Source organism: Hoplias malabaricus, chromosome 7, assembly GCF_029633855.1.
Source record: "Hoplias malabaricus isolate fHopMal1 chromosome 7, fHopMal1.hap1, whole genome shotgun sequence".
NCBI classification, from domain to species: Eukaryota; Metazoa; Chordata; class Actinopteri; order Characiformes; family Erythrinidae; genus Hoplias; species Hoplias malabaricus.
The window spans coordinates 2,573,983-2,596,099 of record NC_089806.1 but is presented as its reverse complement, the minus strand read 5'-3'; the positions used below and the strand labels follow the sequence as shown (position 1 = coordinate 2,596,099).

General features: G+C 39.6%; 1 protein-coding gene across 3 annotated transcripts in view; it reads right to left on the bottom strand.

The window, feature by feature from the left end:
• LOC136701574 (NLR family CARD domain-containing protein 3-like) overlaps positions 1-22,117 on the bottom strand; it is an 87,958-nt gene that overhangs the window by 6,000 nt on the left and 59,841 nt on the right. For all 3 annotated transcript variants that reach the window (XM_066676165.1, XM_066676166.1, XM_066676169.1), the window contains 5 exons: positions 20,793-21,305; positions 17,445-19,394; positions 16,639-16,806; positions 14,176-14,349; positions 8,401-8,574 (listed from right to left, as the gene is read on the bottom strand). In XM_066676165.1, the coding sequence (XP_066532262.1) occupies positions 8,401-8,574; positions 14,176-14,349; positions 16,639-16,806; positions 17,445-19,394; positions 20,793-21,305 (2,979 nt within the window). The remainder of the gene's footprint in view (positions 1-8,400; positions 8,575-14,175; positions 14,350-16,638; positions 16,807-17,444; positions 19,395-20,792; positions 21,306-22,117) is intronic.

The following is a 22,117-nucleotide window of genomic DNA, read 5'->3' as shown; positions in this document are numbered from 1 at the left end:
TGGTATGTCCATGGAGGCACTTTCTATGTACCTATGAAATTTTGTGTTGATAGCCAGTAGGGAGATTCAGATTTTTAACAAGAAAATATGGTATATCTCAGCGAAAATTTTGCATATTGAGATGGAATTTAGATTAAAATATACACTGCAGAATGTCTCACAACATTGCAATTACATGTGTTGTCAAAAAGTGCATGTTTTGTTCTCAATGGTCAGTTATGTAAAAACTGAGATTTTTGAACTAGTCTGTGGATTTTCAAGCAATAGACAAATAATTGGTTTTGCTGCAATCTGCAGAATTTGGAGGTAAATAATTATCCAAAATAGTGTGACTTTTGGACATGCTGTCATTGCAAGATGCAGATGAATCTAAGTGGGAGTAGCTATATACATTCTTTCAGCTGTAACTCAAACAAATTAAGCCCAATTGAAACCAACCTTGGTAGATGTATATATATGCATAACCCCACCTAGGGTTGGTTGGTGATACACATTTAAATCAAGCCTAAAAATGTTTGTAATATTTGGGTAAAATTTTCCTGAGTTACAGCTATATTTGTGTGCTTTGTAAAGTACATGCTCCAGCCATTATTGGGAAGGCCCTGGAAGCCACACTGTGATAAAAGTTAAAAATTTTATTGATAATTATCAAAGTTTAGGTCCTTAGGTTTCTGCTAAAACCACATATGTCCATGTTTGGTAAACATCCATAAAGTAGTTTACATTCAAATATATGTGTGATTGCATTTCTAAGCTGAATGCCTATAGTTAATGCTTTACCTACATCTTGCGGTGAATTAAATATTTGGATGAAGCCTATGACGTTTTGTTCCTGAGTCACAGCTTTATTTTTGTGCTTTATTAAATGCATGCTACACCGGTCACTGGGAGGGGCCTGGAAGCCAATAAAAGTCTAAATTTTTTTGATAATTATTAAAGTTCAGGTTCTTCTGAATCTGCTAATGATACCACATATATCCATGTTACATAAAACTCCAAAGCAGTTTGCATTCAAATATGTGCGTATTTGCATTTCTAAGCTGAATGCCAATAATTATTAATAATGATGTAATGTGATAATTATTGGCCACAAGATGGCATTAAAACATCACTTTTACAGCAAACCAAGCTTGACACTTTTGCAAATATATGTCCATTAAAATAATAGTTTGAAAATTTTACATTTTAAACTAATGAGAGTTTTAACCAGATTTTCTCAAAACCGTTACTGAATAATGTGTGGGGTCTCAAAGTAAAATAATTACTGCATCTTTTTCGGCTGGAGTGCCTAAATGATAATTTTATTAAGGATTTTCCAATTGTGATCAAATGTAAAACATTTTTCCCCAATATCAACCTAAAACCGAATGTTGAATATATTTTCATTTTGCTATAATGATAACAATTCAAAGTTTTTGAAATACTTGCAAGCCTGGGGCTTGATTCCATATTACTTCACCATTTCAAGAGGCTCAAGATGTGCAAGGGCTTTGCAAGTCACTTGTGGTGTAATGTGAAAGCTATTGCCTACTTGTCCCATAGGTCCATGGTTCAAACCCCTTGCTGGACAACAAAAAAAAAATATGTGATCAATGTGAATACCTTAGCAAACTTGTACACAGAGTCTGTTACAAAAGTGTGTTAAACTGAAAAATAAGTATTCCAATGTTCATAATAATATTGCAAAAACTGGAAAAAAGGGTGAGCTAAGCTTAAAGAATGGTGTGGTGCATGCTGTTGGTGCATGACTTTGAAACCAGAAGGCCTGGGTTCGAATCCAGTGGTTGATAAGTTTGGTGTGTTTTGTGTTTGATTGCATATTGATCCCAATTCAAATGGTGTAAAGAAAGCACAAGAAGCCTCATGCCACAAGTGAAGTAACCTGTTACTTGTTGACTTTGTAACTTAACGGCCTAGGTTCAAATCCACCTGCTGATTAAGTTGGTGAAGTGACCCATTAGAAATGTCCTCAGTTTAATTCTTTGTTATTATTAGAACTTTGCCATAGAAAAATGAAAGTAAACTTTGACTGGATTACTTGTATGTATTTCCTGCAGTAAAATTGATAATTTTCCTTATGGGGCATAAGGCTAGTTGGCCCAAACTGCTAAAGGTGTAATTGTGCTGATGTGGTTGAATCCTTGGATTGCCGCTTGTTTGGGTTCAAGCACCCTAGTGCGTAGAACACTATTGCTTTTGTTTGATTTTTTAGGGATCAGGTTCAAGCACCCTAGTGCATAGAACCCTATTGGGTTTTTTTTTTTATTTTATTTTATTATCATTCTTTTTCTCCTAAAAAAATTAATCTGCAGAAGAAATTAACGCTGTTAGTGCTTGACCTTGGAACCAGAAGACCTAAGTTTGAATCCAGTGGCTAATTAGTTTGGTGTGTTTCATGTTTGACTGCATAGTGATCCCAATTCAAATGGTGTAAAGAAAGCACAAAAAGCCTCATGCCACAAGTGGAGCAACCTGTTAGTTGGTGACTTTGTAATTTAATGGAATGGGTTCAAATCCACCCGCTGATTAAGTTGGTGAAGTGACCCATTAGAAATGTCCTCAGTTGAATTCTTTGTTCTTATTACAAGTTTGCCATAGAAAAAAAGAAGTACACTTTGACTGGATTACTTATACACTTTATTTCCTGCAGTAAAATTGTTTAAAGCTTAGTTGGCCCAAACAGCTAAAGTTGTAATTGTGCTGACAAGTGCTTGAACCATCGGGTCGCCGCTTGCGGCTATATTTTGGTACATGGTCTTGGATTTTTTTTTGGTTGTTGTGTATCTTGTGCAATTTCTTTCCCTACAGTCCACACCTGTAAACTTGTGCCATTGGTTGATAGTGGTGGGGAAGCTACTATAAGGCCTAAAGACCTACAGGTATCCCGTATAATTTGTGACCACCATATTCTCCCATTCCCCTTTTTCCCTTTAAAAACTGGTCTGTGAGGTTTTGTTCGGTCATATCACTATTTTATTGTATTTGGCCTTAGCCAATGTTTTAAGCATTGAGCGTAATTTTAAAAATAGTATTGGCAAATTAAAATAAGGTGTTAATTGTATTTAATACTTTGGATATAGGTCTTGAGTGTTTTGACTATGTCTGCCCTTTGTAATAAATAAACATTTTCCACTGTGTCAGCAGTAGACGAGTCTTGTGTGCCTTCAGTTCCAAGAAGTCTATTTGTTTATTTTATGTTTTGATCTTAAAATGGTTGGGTAAAATTACTGGATGAGGGCTACACCCTATTTGCTCTGTATGTAGCCCTACCATTTACAATTTTCTCTCATACATCTTCCATGTAAGGGGAGTTATAGACATGTCAACATACACATCCAGTCCATGTAGGTGCTCAGTCCTGGGTCCTCTCCTTTCTTTTAACTCATTTTACCACTGCTACAGTGAAAACACCAAACTCCTTTCCTTCTCACCTTCTGATTCTCAGCTTTCAGTTTGCATGTCTGTATGACAGGCAGATAGTGTTTCATGGATGATGGTTCACCATCTGAAGCCGAACCCCAGCAAGACTGAGAAGGTTTACGTCCCATGAACTATTGGTTTTCATCACGATTTCACAGTCTCCTTTTAAAAGGCCCTGGTTACTCTATCTGGAGCTGCATATAGCCTTGTTGTAACTACGGATGACAGTTATTCTTATTGACATGTTTCTCAACATGTTTGGTCATGCACCTCCCTCATCTACACTCTACAACTTCCATAATTTGAGCCTTTCCCTCTCAGGAGTAGAACCAGGTGCAGTTTATGATCATCTCAAGGCTCAAACAACCAATGCAACCCGCTCTTTGCTGGTTTTCCTTAGTAAGACATCCTGCCCATTCAGCTGAGTCCTGGCTCCCTGGGGGTCACTCACTGTCTTCAAAAGTAGACGGAAGACTCATCTTTGCATGCGGTAAATAAAATGGTCTCTCATCCTGCACTTATAAAACATCTTGACATTTTTTAAAGATTTTAAATTATGTTATGATGGAAGTGTTTCTCAAAACAGTCCTTGGAACTATCGAGGTAACTACGTTGGTAACTTGTATAGTCCGAACCATCGTTAAACGACACAGGTGTCTCTCAAAACCGTAGTTCCACTAAACGTTCGCAACACTATAAGACATATTACATACCCTTGTAGAACCATTTTTTTAAAGTGTGAGATTACGCGATAAACATATAGCAGCTGTTTTCTCACAGATTTCCCACCTGCTCTAAACAGTTTAATTACTACAGTACTCACAAAAAAAAAGTTCAAACAAAGGATGAAAAAATATAGAGTACAACTGGCACTTTGAGTGTACCATTTGTGTGTGTGTGTGTGTGTGTGTGTGTGTGTGTGTATATATATATATATATATATATATATATATATATATATATATATATATATATATATATATATATATATATATATATATATATATGAAGAGGCAATATGAAGTAATTTACAGTTCCTTTACAGAGGAACTGCAGACACAGATGAACCTGAGTAAGTGCATGCTTGTGCATTCTGTATTTATTTACCAACTTAACTGATCTTGTGGACTTCCTGTGTTGTGGCTCCAGAGTTTCAGCTGTGACCACTCCCTCAGGCCTTTTGTTCTCTACCAAACTGTCAGTGGACGGTCTCAGCCAGGAAAATCAATCACCAACACAGGACAGCTGTGTGAGATCTCCATTACAAAAAGAATGATCCCTCTGAAGCGTCAGCCTTTGTGTTCAGCCTTTCTGGTGTGAAGACATTCTGGGGTAAAAACATAACGTGTCTCCCAATCGTGTCCCCCAAGCGAGGCCACCAAACAAACAAACAAAGCCTAATTTTTCTTCTTCCACAATGTGTCTCTACCCCAGCTCTGCTCTCTCTGGAACTCGCAGGCGCTTTTACTTCCACAGACGGAAACGGAACCTCGATAACCTTCGCTCTCTATATCACACATCCACACCCATAACCAATTCCTTCTCAATAGGTCTATGGAACTGTCAGTCTGCGGTAAACAAAGCAGACTTCATCTCCGCCTATGCAAACCATCTTTTGCTAGACATCCAAGCCCTCACTGAGACTTGGATCAAACCGGAAAACAGCACTACCCCCACTGCTCTCTCCATCAACTACAGATTCTCCCATACCCCACGGCCTGGTAAACGAGGTGGTGGTACGGGGCTGTTGATTTCCAACACATGGAAATATACCCAGTTTGAATTATCAGTCTTGTACAGCTCCTTCGAATTCCATGCCATCCTGATGACTGCACCTGTAAAAATGTATTTGGTCGCTGTATATCGTCCCCCAGGGCAGCTGGGTGATTTCCTAGAAGAACTAGACACTGCATTCTTCCATCCCTGAACATGACTGTCCCATGTTCATCCTCGGTGACATGAACATCCACCTAGACACTCCGGCCGCTGCTGATTTCTTCTCTCTGACCCACTCTTTTGAGCTGCAGCAGGTATGCCCCCCTTCAACTCACAAAGCAGGTAATGCACTTGATCTTATTCTCACCAAACACTGCTTAATTAACTCTGTAAAAGTTCCTCCTCTACATCTCTCTGACCATTACTTTATTCAGCTCAATGCTTGTCTCCCTCAGCAACCCACTGTGTCCGCTCCCTCTGTCCCCTTCTGGTGCAATCTCCGCAACCTATCTCCTACCCACTTCTCTGCCCTTGTGATTTCTGCTCTCCCACCCCCCAGCACCTTCTCATCTCTTGAAGTCAATGATGCCACAGAGTCACTCTGCACAACACTGAGCTCCTGCTTGGATCGCCTGTGCCCTCTGACTGTCAGACCCGCAAGACCCATGCAGCCCCACCCATGGCTTACTGACTCCCTTCGATCAATGCGCATTAACCTCAGAGCTGCTGAGAGGAGATGGTGAAAAACAAAAGACCCATCACACCTGACACAACTGCAATCTCTGCTCTCAGACTTCTCATCAAATATCACCTCTGCAAAAAAGAAATTCTACCAAGACAAAATCAACAATGCTACTGACACCCGGAAGCTGTTTTCAACCTTCAAGTCTCTACTGAACCCTCCACCTCCACCCCCTGCAACCAACCTCACTGCCCCATTTGCTGACTTCTTCACCAGCAAAGTTGCTGCAATTAGCAGCCGGTTTTCTTTCCCTTCTACACAGCCTCCAGCTCTCCCTTCAAATCCTTCTAAACCTACTGCTTCCTTCTCTTCTTTCACTCCTCTCACAGAAGACGAGGTATCAAATCTTCTTAGAGGTGGCCGTCCTACATCCTGTCCACTGGATCCCATTCCTACCACCCTACTGCAAACCATAGCTCCGTCCATTGTGTCTGCAGCCACTCATGTAATCAATTCTTCACTAACCTCTGGAACATTTCCAAATACCTTCAAGCAAGCTCAAGTAAGACCTCTACTCAAAAAACCTTCTTTTGATCCTTCTATAGTAGAGAACTACCGACCAGTCTCTCTCCTCCTCTTCCTGTCTAAAATCATTGAAAGAGCTGTCTTTAAGCAGGCAACAAAATTCCTCTCCCAACATAACCTTCCTGACTCTAACCAATCCGGCTTCAAGGATGGCCACTCGACGAAAACTGCACTTCTGTCAGTAATGGAAGCTCTTAAAGATGCCAAAGCGACAGGTCAGTCCTCAGTTCTCATCCTACTTGACCTATCAGCAGCATTTGATATTGTCAACCACTACATCTTACTAAACAAACTTACTGACATGGGCTTCAAGAACAATGCACTCTCCTGGTTTGAGTCTTATCTCACTGGATGATCCTTCAATGTGTTATGGCTTGGACAAACATCAGCGTGACACCAGATCACCAATGGTGTGCCCCAAGGCTCAGTGCTGGGTCCCCTCCTCTTTGTATTGTATACCACCTCTCTAGGCCCAATCATGCATTTGCACGGCTTCTCCTATCACTGCTATGCAGATGACACACAGCTCTATTTATCCTTTCCTCCAGGTGACACTTCAGTGACAACTCGAATCTATGACTGTCTCTCTGACATATCTACATGGATGAAGGAACATCACCTCCAATTGAATTTATCCAAAACTGAAATACTGGTCCTCCCAGCCAAACAAGCTATTCAGGTCAGTCGAGGCTATTCTTATCTCTGGTACCACACTGGTGGAACGAGCTTCCAAGCACTTTCAGAGCAACAGAAACCCTCTCCGCATTCAAGAAATCCTTGAAAACCCAACTCTTCCAAGAGTATCTTTTGCACTAAAAGTCTTTGTTCAATGCACTTATTACTTCCTGGCATATGTAAGGTATTTTGTATAATCAATGTAAGGTATTTTGTATAATTTGTGCTGTAGTTTGAATGTTAGATCCTCTTTTGTAAGTCGCTTTAGATAAAAGCGTCTGCCAAATGCATAAATGTACTTTAGTGAATCAATCTTTCATCAGTGAGAGCTTCAGTTGCTGTTATGAAAACGACACAGTAAACACTCTCGGGTCTCGAACTCACCTCTGTGCGACACAGAAATGCGTGGCTTTCACATGTAGCCCACTGCGCCACAGTGCTGTGATTTCTTGCCGTCATATTTACAAACTTTTCTAATATACTTAATATCTATATATTATAATAAAAAATACACTGAAATATTATTTTTGTTACAAAACAATCTTTGTCTATTATCACTGTTATTTCTTTTGTTTTATTTTAAAATATGCATTTATTTTTAATTCAAGTAATGTTATTCTTTTTGCTGCTGGTTATATATGATTACAATATGAGTAATTGCGGTCACAACTCTCATAATTTTACAAAATACATGAGTTTTTGAAAGTTTCCCGCTGTGAAAGCCAGACCAAACATGTCTGGAACCATTGTAGTTTGGACTACGGTGGTTTAAACCTACATGGTTCAAACTACTGTGATACTAACAAAGTATGACGGTTTTGGGAAACGGTCGGACTTCAGATGTTGGTTAGTTTAACGATGCATTGTACCACATTCGTTCAATGCTAGCAAATGCACCCCAGGATAAGAGCAACTGCTAAATTCTCTGTATTCTGCTAAATTCTGAGGGCACTTTAATATAAAATGCAGAAGAAGGCTGCAGCACTTTTGCAAAAACCATGTCTAAAGCATCTGAAGACCATGCTAATCATTGAATTGACAGTGATACTATATTTCAAAATGGAGATTCTGCAATGCACTCTGTACAGTTGTCTGGTGTGTGTGTGTGTGTGTGTGTGTGTGTATGTGTGTGTGTGTGTGTGTAATTAACTCTATTGTCTCCAGTTCAGAGTGGATCCTGCAGTAGCTCAGAGTGCAGTGCGTGTACCTCACTGTAGTTTCTCCAGTGCACAGTGTGGATCCTGCAGTAGATCAGAGAGCAGTGTGTGTGTGTGTGTGTGTGTGTGTGTGTGTGTGTGTGTGTGTGTGTGTGTGAAACTGACTGTAGTTTCTTAAGTGCATAGTGTGGATCCTGCAGTAGATCAGAGAGCAGCTTCATTCCAGACTCTCCTGGGTGATTGTAGGTCAGATGCAGTTCTCTCAGGTGGGAGGGGTTTGAATTCAGAGCTGAAGCCAGAAAAGAAAAACCCTCCTCTGTAATCATACACCCAGATAATCTGCAGAGAAAGGGGAAGAGAACAATGTGTAAAACAAGTTGTAAGTGTAAAAAACTGTAGAGAAGAATACAGCTTCAGTACAGGACCCTATCAGCCATCATTAAATCTTCAGAAATATACATCAACACACAAATATCTGAGACCAGAGAGATTCAAATGAGCAGGCAGGACAATACTGAAGTGCCTGCAATCTACACAAGTTACAGTATAAAATCTGAACTATTTGCATTATGCATTGCTTACTGACTTTTTCATCCAAATAAAACCTAATCATATTCATATTTGCAGAAAAGGGTTCTTACTGTCTTCTGTTTTCACAAACATCCAAGCAGATGTTAGAGACTACACTATATAATTATTACAAACCGGATTCCAAAAAAAGTTGGGACACTAAACAAATTGTGAATAAAAACTGGATGCAATGATCTGGAGGTGCCAACATCTAATATTATATTCAGAATAAAACACAAATCACAGGTCAAAAGTTTAAACTGAGAGAATGTATCATTTTAAGGGAAAAATACGTTGTTTCGAAATTTCATGGCGTCAACAAATCACAAAAAAGTTGGGACAAGGCCATTTTTTAACACTGTGTGGCATCCCCCCTTCTTCTTGATGTTGTGATTGCTGCAGAATGTGGCCTGGCCTTATCTTGTTGAAAAATTACTTCCCTGAAAGAGATGACATCTAGATGGGAGCTTATGTTGTTCTAGAACCTGAACATAGTTCTCTGCATTAATGGTGCCTTTCCAGACACGCAAGCTGCCCATGCCACAAGCACTCATGCAACCCCATACCATCAGTGATGCAGGCTTCTGAACGAAGCGTTGATAACAACTTGGGTTATCCTTGTCCTCTCTGGTCCGGATGACATGGCGTCCCAGTGTTCCATAAAGAACTTCAAATCGTGACTCATCTGACCACAGAACAGTCTTCCATTTTGCCACACTCCATTTTAAAAGACCCCTGGCCCAGTGCAAACGTCTGAGCTTGTGGAGCTTGCTTAGAAATGCCTTCCTCTTTGCACTGCAGAGTTTCAGCTGGCAACGGTGGATGGCACGGTGGATTGTGTTCACTGACAATGCTTTCTGGAAGTATTCCTGAGCCCATTCTGTTATTTCCTTGACAGTGGAATTCCTGTTTGAGGTGCAGTGACGTTTAAGGGCCCGGAGATCACGAGCATCCAGTAGAGTTTCACGGCCTTGACCCTTATGTACAACAATTGTTCCAGATTCTCTGAATCTTTTGATGATATTATGCACGGTTGATGATGATAACTTTCTGTCTTTGCTATTTTACGCTGGGTAACACCATTCTGGTATTGCTGCACTATCTTTATGTGCAACAATGGTAGAATTGGTGATCCTCTTACCATCTTCACTTCAGAGAGACACTGACACTCTGAGAAGCTCTTTTTATACCCAATCATGTTGTCAAATGACCTAATTAGTGTTAATTGGTCTTCCTGCTGTTCGTCATATGCTCAATTTACTTTTTCCTCAATTTTTGGGGGATTTGTTGACACTGTGAAATTTTGAATCAACATATTTTTCTTTTAAAATGTTACATTTACTCAGATTAAACTTTTGATCTGTCATCTATGTTCTATTACGAATAAAATATTGACATTTGCCATCTCCACATCATTGCATTCAGTTTTTATTCACAATTTGTTTAGTGTCCCAACTTTTTTGGAATCCGGTTTTTGTATATATATATATAGAGGAAGGTCTACTGCTTTGTTCATCTGAGTTTTCAGGAGTTCCTGGCTGCTGTCTTTGTGTCTTTGTGTATTATTATTCATACGCAATGAATATTAAATAAATATGTATGCATCTCAATGGAACAGGTTTTTTGGTGACACTTTAAATTACAGCCCTCTAATTACTGGGTGAGTACAGAGAAAGAACCTGTTAATTAAGCCATAAGATAAAATAAGTACTGAGTAAGTAAAGGGTACGATACTAGAAATATGTGGTCATTACTGGGTATCTTAAATATTTTACAAATGAGGGACGTAACTACGTTCTGAATCCATTGTACTTCTCAGCATAATTATAGATTATAATTTTTAATTAGAAGTCTGACCGTTTTTGTAAGTGATTTCATTTTTCATGAATAAGGAATGCAGCTTCTATTTTGAATTCACTGTAGGCAGAGCCATTGGCACACAGACTGGGACTGTGAATAGAAGCTTGGATTCCATCAAGGAGCAACTAACGGCTTTGAACTCCAAGACAAAATGTTTGGAAGACCAGTGCAAAAATTGAACTTTGAATCAGAGGGACTTTTAGCTCAAAACATGCAGTAATTTGAAGTGTAACTTTGTACCCTCAACTTACTTGTAAATAGATGCTAATTATGGTTTAAATAGTTTGGCATCCTGTACTTTTCTTTAACTAACTACTAAATGAGGTATAAGTACAGCTTAGTGCTCTGTATATTGTATTAGTCTCTGTGGGCTGTAAAGTATGTAGCTTCTTAACAGGGAAGCATGAGCCCTGAGTACTGAGCATGACAACGGAGTATATATACTGAAAATATTACATTATTTCATATTGTCAGCAGGTAAATATTAATTTAATATCCAATTTTTTTTTTCAACTGACATACATTCAGGGGTTCACTTTGTAATTTTTTTGAGACAAAAAAACAACAAAATGCATGGGAAATAAAAGGGAAAATGAACATTTTTTTATTTAAAATGACACACTTTAAAAGATAATAGTTACAAAACCCTAAAACAATGTCTGCCGCTCAGTAAGTTAATGTTCTTGCCACTCAGGATAGTTCAGCTGTGTCACAGTGAAGGAGCGACTCAGAACCGAAGAGCCGTATATGATTCCTGAATGAATTGGTCTAACACTGAGAATTTGCAGTGGTCATGTGACCAAAGACTTATTATTATATTTAGTTATTGTCTTTAAGTCATATGTAAACTTATCTATATCCAGCAACTAACGCTAAGCTAAAGGAATGTTTTTTAATGCTTAAAAATGCTAGTTAACATGCTATGTATGTGATATATTTGAAAATGTTCATGTTTTAGCTGCATAAGAGTTATAGCTGGGGTAATTCAAAGTAGATGGGCCTACGATGGAAATACTCAAAGTAAATAAAATATAGATCTTTTAGTGGCTTGCTATAGTTTGTATAGCTAACACCACTTACGTGAAATTGGCCATAGTTTTGCCACAATTCCTGTACTATTTGTCACAAAATGTTCTTATAAAATGTGAAAAGGGCATATTTTTATCCTGATAAGCCAATGTCCACTCTTCCTATTCTAATTATATCCATGAGCCTTGGTATCTATAATGTCAACAATGAGTTATCTTTTTTAGGGTATGCACCATCCGACCCATCCCACTAAATGAAGCAGGAAACGAATGAGGAGAAGAATATTTTTTAAGAGTTTGGATGTTTTTGTGTGTTTTTCTGGTGAGCTAATTAAAGAAAATAAGCATATAAATCTTTGGTTGGTGTTTGTGTAACTAATTTCTTTGATCAACTGGTCTCTCAGCGCTACTGACACCATCTTCTCAAGAAGAAGCTTGGGCTCAGGGGAGCCCACCTGCCCTGATGGAACAACAGCTGGATACGCCATGGATGGATGGGAGAGGTGGTGCGTGGTATGTCTGGTGCCTCTTTCCATTGAGGACATTGAAGATGTATACCTATTCGGATTTATGACCGTGGGCTTTCTGCTGATTGGATTAGGTGGTGCCCTGTTTTATCGGAAAATTAAAAGAGTTGAGTCAGTTGTAAACAGTCCAAGGAAACTGACTAACATGACTGATGGGATGGGCAGAGCTGTTGGCGCACAGACTGGGACTGTGAATAGAAGCTTGTATTCCATCAAGGAGCAACTAACGGCTTTGAATCAGTGTAAAAATGGAACTTTGAATCAGAGGGACGTTTAGCTCAAAACATGCAGTAATTTGAAGTACAATTAGCTCAGGTCTCTGATTCAAACAAGCTGAATTTATCTGTTTTGGCTGCCCCAGCTATCAGCGGCCTTGAGCTGCTGATAGTCAAACTCCCCCAGAGGAACGGTTGCTATGGAGATCTGCTGCACCTCCCCTGTCTGAACCGTGGGCTCAAGGACACGTGACTGCTACTACATCCTTGGACTTTCTCACAGACTGAACCTTGCACCCCGTCCACCCCTGAATACGCCTCCTACTGCTTTTGTCCATGTATGAAACTATCTGTGAGTATTGCTTGTGTGCTATAGGTGTTGTTTTTTTCAAGATCACACACTGTGCATCCTTAAGGCACATTCTGTGACCTACTTTTTTTTTTTACCACCACTTCCCTTTTGTAATCCAGCTGTTTTTTTCTAACTGTAAGATGGCACGGGCGCCTGCTGCCATCGCGTCTGTTGCGCACACCTAACCCCTGTTTGGGTGAGTGGACAGACGGAATGTAATTTCACTGCAATGTTGTACTTGTATAACTTTGTGTGTGACAAATAAATGAATCTGAAAATTAATAAATTGTGTTTATGTATTCTGGTGGGCTGGATGCAGAGTCTTTGTTGACAAATTATTCTGTTAAAAGTATTTTCAAAATTGCAAGCTATCATGTTAAGATTTCACTAGTTGAAATCACCCCAGTATTTAAGAGGTAGGAGTACTGGGGACTAAGCTGCACTTTAATTTACAATCCGCACTGCCTGTATTACAGGGTACTTAAGAGTAAGATACAGGAAAGTACCAGGGACTATCTGATATTTGATATTTAGAAGAGCTAACTTAATAACAAGTGCACTTTGCCACATAATCTCTGTCTCACATTGTATATGGTTTAGATTGGCTTCATTCACAGAATCTGACATGAACTCCCTGTTCTTTCTCTCTCTGATAAGTACTGGACTGGGAGAGATTACAGGCACCAAGGGTCCAAGCTTGTTTTGAAAACATTACTGCTGACATCATCACTGCAGCATCCAGGACCTGAAAAACAATCACTTTTCCTCGCCCTTATCAGCTGACAAAGCTATGCGAAGCTCCTGCTGGCGATGGGGCTGTGAGCAAAGCTGCCTTTTTGGGGGTCGAGGAGTATGGAAAACAACACAGATGCATGTTCCCTGCTACACCCATGTGAGCAGAGGAGAAACATGCATTTCATCATTGGTCAGCTATGTACATATAATGCCCCTATATTCAAAACAATAGCTGCATTCCTTATTTATATAAAATGGCAGTAATATTCACTTGCATAAACTGTCATAATTTTAATTCAATTTTATAATCTATAATTATGCTGAGAAATACAATGGATTCACAATGTAGTTATATGCCTTATTTGTAAATTTTTTGTAAGATATACAGCAATAACCGCATATTTCTAGTATCATACACTTTACTTAGAATATTTTTATCTTTTACGGCTTAATTAACAGGTACTTTCTCTGTACTTATGGCATGCCTTATTTGTAAAATATTCGTAAAATACCCAGTAAAAACCACATATTTCTAGTATCATACCCTTTACTAACTCAGTACTTATTTTATCTTATGTACGAACAGGTACTTTCTAAGTACTCACCCAGTAGTTAGCGGGCTGTAATTTAAAGTGTTAGCTTTTTTTTTTTACCTGAGAGTCTCCAGTTTACAGAGTGAACTCTTCAGTCCAGTAGAGAGCAGCTCCACTCCTGAATCCTGCAGGTCATTGTTACTGAGGTCCAGCTCTTTCAGGGAGGAGTTTACTGACTGTAGAACTAATCTCAGAGTTTCACAGGAGTCTTTGGTGAGATTGCAGCCAGTGAGTCTGGAAAAGATGAGTTTAGAGATACATGAATTTTCAAAAATCAAACTAAGGTAATGTTTATGACATAAGTATTTGAATCAGAATTTTCAATATTTGAATTATATTTGTCTGATTTTTTAATATTTTAATTATATTTGTTTGAATATATTACATCGGAATTATGTATGGCATTTGACAAACCTGAAATTTTTAGGTGGTGAAATATTCAGATTTGAAAATTTCAGATTACAAAAATTCAGATTTAAAAAATACGAACCCATAAATGCAAGTAGAAAAAAATTCAGATTGCAAAAATACGAATCTAGGCAATAGGTCAAAAAGTGGGCTTCTTAGGAAAAAGTAAACTTCCTCAGAGAGATCTATCGCAGTGTTTAACCGGATAAATACTGACTGAACCTCTGACCAATTTACACAGCGTCTCTGATTAAGTTTACACCAAAACAGGGCAAATCTCCACATGATAAAGCCACAAGTTTATGTTTTCTTTTTAAATTTTTTTCTTGTTATTTATTTTTTTTTCTCACTAATTTTAGACTAGGCGGCTGGACCACCATTACACACAGCACTGTGTTATAATCAGACGTTTATGAATATGTAAGTATTTCAACATAAATGCTATGCTCCGTGCCATATTCTGGTAAATAAAAAGTTAAAAGGGATTTGCGTTTAGTAACAAATATATCACTGTTTGAATAAACTATTAATGATCTGACCGTTTTCTTGTGTAGAGTGTCATTTCTGTACAGTGTCTTTCTTAAAAACATGCTGAAGTTCAGGGAAATACTTTGTTTAATTTGCCATAGTGATATAATATAAACGTCTTGCAGTTCAGGACAGTCCATGATAAAATCCCCTGTTCAAAACCAAACTGAAGACATTGCTGAACGGCACAATCCATTTACACACAAAACTCAAGCTAATTGCAGGAGTTTAAAATATAACATTTTAATGGCGATGTGTCATTAAACACAAGGACCATTACATTGAATCAACCAGATTAATAAAAAATTGATGAAGGAAAATGGCGTTTATCTAGAAATGTTTAAATATCTATAAAGGTCTGGTTGATTAAACAGTGCTTGTAATAGAGATTCAGTCTTGTTAAAATATTGATCAAACCACTCTCTCTCAGGTGTGTTGACCTAGTTTGGAGATCTTGCCTGTTTCTCTGTAAAGTTAAACAGAAAAGCTGCGGTGAATCCGTCAGAAAGGCAGTAAATCTGTGGGTTATGGACAGAGGATGCTTTCCATTATAAAGTGAGAGACGTGTATCACAGAAACACCACCACACACGAATAAGAGATTATGATTAAAATCTCAACAACTTTCAACTTTCTGTCTGAATGTCCAGTAAAACACTGTAATGTTGAGCAGAGCTCGGATAGTGCAGTGTGAACGGTGTTAGAGCCGTAGTCATGGACACGAAGCGACGAGGCGAAGTGTCCCATTTCTACACTCAGTTCCCTTCATCACTTAAAGACTGCGCCCTTTTTGCTTACGCTTCCACTGTCATTAAAGTGCTCACTTCAAAGAAGTACTTAGTTTTCAGGGCGGGATTTGGGACGGTGTGAGACTGCTCTGTGATTGGTGGCCTTGAGAAGACGGCGCTGTGATTGGTTAATACTGCGATAGATCTCTCTGAGGAAGTTTACTTTTTCCTGAGAAGCCCGCTGGTTGACCTCTGGCCTAGATTCGTATTTCTACAATCTGAATACTTTCGACTTGAATTTATGGGTCCATATTTTTTTAATCAGATTTTTTTTACTCTAAATATTTTAATGTGAAATTTTCAAATCTGAGTACTTCACCACCTTAACATATCAAGTTTCAGGCAAATATAATTAAAATATTCAAAATTCAGATTCAAATACTTATGTCATAGATTTAGCTCCATAATTGTTGAGCTCATGAGCTGCCGACATTATACAACAAGCAAGGATGGGAAAACATTTCACTTTCATGACTACAGCAACTGGCCTCCTCATTTCCCAATGAGAATCCCCACTTACAGAGTGTTTTAAAAAGAATGTGTTGCAGTAGTGTTAAACATGGCCCCATCTCTTTTTTTTTTTTTTTTTTTTGATTGTATAGCAGATATCAAATTCAAAATTGGAAAATACTCAAAATACAATAACATTTGTCAAATTCAACATTTAAAATGTTTTCTTATTAAAATTAGGTTCAGGGTTTAAATATTTCACTTTTATTCACATTTTGTAAAGCAACCTTTTTTAAGAATGGGATATATATATATATATATATATATATAAATAATCACAGAAACCTCACCTGAGAGTCTCAAGTTTGCAGTGTGAACTCTTCAGCCCAGCAGAGAGCATCTCCAGTGCTGAATCCTGCAGGTCATTATTATTAAGATCCAGCAGTTTCAGGGGGCAGTTTACTGACTCTAGAGCTGACTTAAGAGTTCTCCAGGAGTCTAATTTACAAACAATGAGTCTGAAAATAAATATCATCCTGAAATTAGTGTGCTTGTAAATGTAGCAACAGACTTTTCACTTAGAGAAACATTTATTCAATATCTGTAATTACTGATAGAGGGTGCCAATCCTTCATAGGGCGAGACACATTCACTCACACTCACACCTACGGACACCTTTGAGTCACCAATCCACCTACCACCTACCATGGGAGGAAACCGGAGCGCCCGGAGGAGTCACCTGGAGTGGGACTCAAACCCTGCCTGGGTGCACCATTGTCCCGCCCCACTACAGAAACATGTCTGTTCTTAATTCACAGCCACCTCATAGCCCAAAGATCACAGCCAGCCAATAGTAGTTTTTGGACTTGTCTCTTGTAAATAGAGATTTTTTCAAACTTTTAGTGATATATACCCAAGATGAGATCCCCAGGATTTTTGATATTTTACATTGAGAAGTGACATACATGAATCATTTAGCTATTTTCTGTATTTCTTTCACACACAGTTGTGAACCCCTATTTCTTCACTGTCCCACACTGCTTTAAAAAAGGGCACGGTCCCAACACGCTGAGTGAATTTATGAAATACTGTATATTCAAATAATAGTGTTGTTATATAAATATAAACATAACAGACTGGATAACATAACACTCACCGAGCTTTTCTGCAGACAGTCACAGCTGGGATCAGTCTCCTATAACCCTCCTCTGATGTGCAGTATTTCCTCAGGTCCAGTTCCTCCAGCTCCTTCTCTGAGCTCAGGAGCATGTAAACCAGAGCTGAACACTGTCCAGGAGAGAGCTTCACCTGTGAGTGTTTCTCTGAGTTTAGAAACTCCTCAATCTCTCTAGAGAGGGACTGGTCTTTCATCTCAGACAGACACAGGAACAGGTTGATGGATCTCTCAGTAGAAAGGAACCTGCTGGTTGGATTATGAACTTCAAATTTAAATTCACCTCCACCTTGTTTGATTAATTTCTTGATGTACTCTCTGGTTTCCTCTGATCCACTGTGTGTGTGGGTCAGTAGACCCTGTAGAAGATTCTGATTGGACTCCAGTGAGAGACCCAGCAGGAACCGGAGGAACAGATCCAGGTGTCCATTCTGACTCTTTACAGCTTTATCCACTGCTCCCTTCAGAAGATCATCCAGAGGAACCTTCACAGACCTCCCTCCATACCCTGGTATAAAACACTGCAGTGGCTCAGTGATGTTATTCTCACAGCAGTGAAACACAAAGACAGCAGCCAGGAACTCCTGAAAACTCAGATGAACAAAGCAGTAGACCTTCCTCTGGTGGATCACACACTCCTCCCTAAAGATCTCAGTGAAGATCCCAGAATACACTGAAGCCTCAGTGACATCAATGCTGCTCTCTCTCAGGTCCTCTTCATAGAACATCACATTGCCCTTCAGCAGCTGTGTGAAAGCCAGTTCAGCCAGTTTCAAAAGCTTCGTTCTGTTGGACTCCAGCAGTTTCTTTGGGTCTCTCTCCACTTTCTCCTCATACTTCTCCTTCTTCATGTTCGTCTGAGTGCGCAGGAAGTGTGAGTACATTTCAGTCAGAGTTTTAGGGATCTCTGTGTGACTCTGTGTGATGATTCTCTGAAGAACAGTGGCTGAGATCCAGCAGAAGACGGGAATGTGGCACATGATGTGGAGGCTCCTCACTGTCTTAATGTGGGAGATGATCTTCTGGGCTTGGTCTTGGTCCCTGATTCTCTTCCTGAAGTACTCCTCCTTCTGGGGGTCGGTGAATCCCTGAATTTCTGTCACACGGTGGATGTACTGAGGAGGGATCTGATTGGCTGCTGCTGGTCGGGAGGTGATCCAGATTAGAGCAGAGGGAAGCAGATCTCCTCTGATGAGGTTTGTCATGAACACACCCACTGATGATGTCACAGTGATGTCAGACACTTTCTCACACTGTTTAAAGTCCAGTGGAACTCTGCTTTCATCCAGACCATCAAATATAAACACAGCTCTGAGCTGGTCATATATCTCTGGGTCCATATCTCTGAGCTCAGGATGGAAGGCACACAGAAGTCCATGAAGACTGTACTGATCATCTTTAATCAAGTTCAGCTCCCGGAACGGAAGCACAAACATGAGATCTACCTCCTGATTGGCTGCTCCTTCAGCCCAGTCCACAATGAACTTCTGCACAGAGACAGTTTTTCCAATTCCTGCGATGCCTTTAGTCAGAACTCTTCTGATCTTCTGCTCTTCTGCTCCTTTTTCCTCTTTTTCCTCTTCAGCCTTCACACCTCCATCAGGACCTTGTAGAGGTTTAAAGATGTCTGAGAAGTGGAATGGAGCGTCCGGCTGGTGTTTCCTAGGTGTTTTCTCTATCTGTAAAACCTCATGTTCTTCATTCACACCTTCACTCTCTCCCTCTATGATGTGGAGCTGAGTGTAAACCCTGTTCAGGAGGATTTTATTCTCTGGGGTTCTGATTCCCTCAAATAAGTTCTCATACCTGTTCTTCATCCTGGTTCTGTGTCTGTGTAAAACCTCCTCCACTGCTGGGTAAGAATCCTGCTGCACATCTCTAGGTCCCTTCTCCAGAGTGAGAGTAGGTAGAGCTTCTTCTGAGGAGTGTTGTCTGGTGAAGTTCAAACACAGCAACACAAACATCAAAAAAATGACCACAGGAAATTACTTATAATTTAGTGATGGGCTGATCCACATGTTTTTTTTGTTGTTGTTGTTGTTCTGATCCTATTCTATACTCAACTGCAGATACCAATACAGATTTGAATACAAGAGCTCGTTTCTCTTTAATATTATCATTGTTGTCGTTGATTTTGTGAATTTATGTAGGAGTGTTACTTAACTTTAATTAATTGTGTGCATATATTTTACTCTTATAATAATAAGTGCTGGCCTTATGATGTTCCCTTAATCACAAAATCAACATCAACTCTGACACACTATCAGCGAGTTTAAAATCAGACTAAAGTAACGTTAGTAACAATACAATCTTCAGGCTAACACCTGGGCCCACACACTGATCCACTTGTTGTTTGCCTTTTTTTTTTTTTTTTTGCATTTTGCATTTTGCAGAGAGAAATAAGTATTTGATCCCTCTAGCAAACAAGACTTAATACTTGGTGGTAAAACCCTTGTTGTCAAGCACAGCAGTCAGACGTTTTTTGTAGTTGTTGATGAGGTTTGTGCACATTTTAGGAGGAAGTTTTATCCACTGCTCTTTGCAGATCATCTCTAAATCATTAAGATTTTGAGGCTGTCTCTTAGCAACTTGGACCTTCAGCTCCCTCAATAAGTTTTCTATGGGATTAAGGTCTGGAGACTGGCTAGACCACTCCATGACCTTAATGTGCTTCTTTTGAGCCACTCCTTTGTTGCCTTGGCTCGAACCCACCTCTGCGCGACACAGAAATGCGTGGTTTTCACGTGAAGCGCCCACTGCGCCACTGAGGAACACTGCTGAGAGTTCTCGTTGTCATATTTATAAACTTTTCTAACATACTTAATATCTATTTTTTTTATGATAAATACACTGAAATATTATTTTGTTTGTTACTAAACAATCTTTGTCTTTTATCATTGCTATTTATTTTATTTTATTTAAAAAAAAAATTAATTCAAGTACAAGTTCAACATTATTCCTTTTGCTGCTGATTATATCTGATTACAATATGAGTAATTGCGGTCACAACTCTCATATTTTCGCATAATTTTACAAAATGCGTGATTTTTTGCAAGTTTCCTGCTGTGAAAGCCAGACCAAACACGTCTGGACATCGTAGTTCAGACTACAGTGGTTTAAACCAACATGGTTCAAACTACTGTGGTACTAACAAAGTATGATGGTTTTGTGAAACTGTCGGAGTTCAGATGTTGGTTAGTTTAACGATGCATCGTACCACGTTAGTTCAATGCTAGGCTCCATCGTTGTATGGGAAACGAACCCCTGTGCAGTAACATTGTTCAACTGTTATTTCATCACTAATCAGTTTTAGGCTGAAAGATAACTCACTTTTGATCAGAGAGGATCCATTCATTTCTGGGCTGGTCACAGCTGCTCTGGGCTGATCTTCCACAGCTGAAGTGAGGGGGGTAGTTCATGGACCAGTCACTCTTCAGAGACACATTAGTGGGATCTCTTTCACTGGTGAAGTGAGGGGGGTAGTTCATGGACCAGTCACTCTTCAGAGACACATTAGTGGGATCTCTTTCACTGCTGAAGTGAGGGGGGTAGTTCATGGACCAGTCACTCTTCAGAGACACATTAGTGGGATCTCTTCCACTGCTGAATTGAGGAGGGTTCTCCATGGATCGGTCCCTCTTCACAGACACATTAGTGGGATCTCTTTCACTGCTGAAGTGAGGGGGGTAGTTCATGGACCAGTCACTCTTCAGAGACACATTAGTGGGATCTCTTCCACTGCTGAATTGAGGAGGGTTCTCCATGGATCGGTCCCTCTTCACAGACACATTAGTGGGATCTCTTCCACTACTGAATTGATGGGGGTACTCCATGGACTGATCTCTACTCATAGACACAGAACAGGGAAATAGTCTATAGAATCATGATTATACACTTTAAAGCTAGATTTAGAAATATTACCATTCATAAATCAGGGTAAAATAGAATGTGTTAGGCTATTTTGGTAATTATTAATAAATTTGACTATTTTAAAATGATTACAGATATTGAAAAAGAATCATAATCCATTATCCATCCATCCATTATCTGTAACCGCTTATCCAATTTAGGGTCGCGGGGGGTCCAGAGCCTACCTGGAATCATTGGGCGCAAGGCGGGAATACACCCTGGAGGGGACGCCAGTCCTTCACAGGGCAACACAGACACACACACATTCACTCACACACTCACGGACACTTTCAAGTCGCCAATCCACCTGCAACGTGTGTTTTTGGACTGTGGGAGGAAACCGGAGCACCCGGAGGAAACCCACGCGGACACGGGGAGAACACACCAACTCCTCACAGACAGTCACCCGGAGCGGGAATCGAACCCACAACCTCCAGGCCCCTGGAGCTGTGTGACTGCGACACTAACTGCTGCGCCACCGTGCCGCCCATAATCCATTATCAAAATTAATAAATAAATTAATAAATTATTTGATCAAATAAGTAATATTAAAAATGAATAATAACTACCGTATTTTCCGCACTATAAGGCGCACCTAAAAAACTCAAATTATCTCAAAAGCCGACAGTGCGCCTTATAATCCGGTGCGCCTTATATATGGACCAATATTGAGCCACAACAGGTCTCGCAACTACGGTAAGCAGCCGCCTACTTCATTTTCTTCCGCGCGCGGTGCATGCTGGATA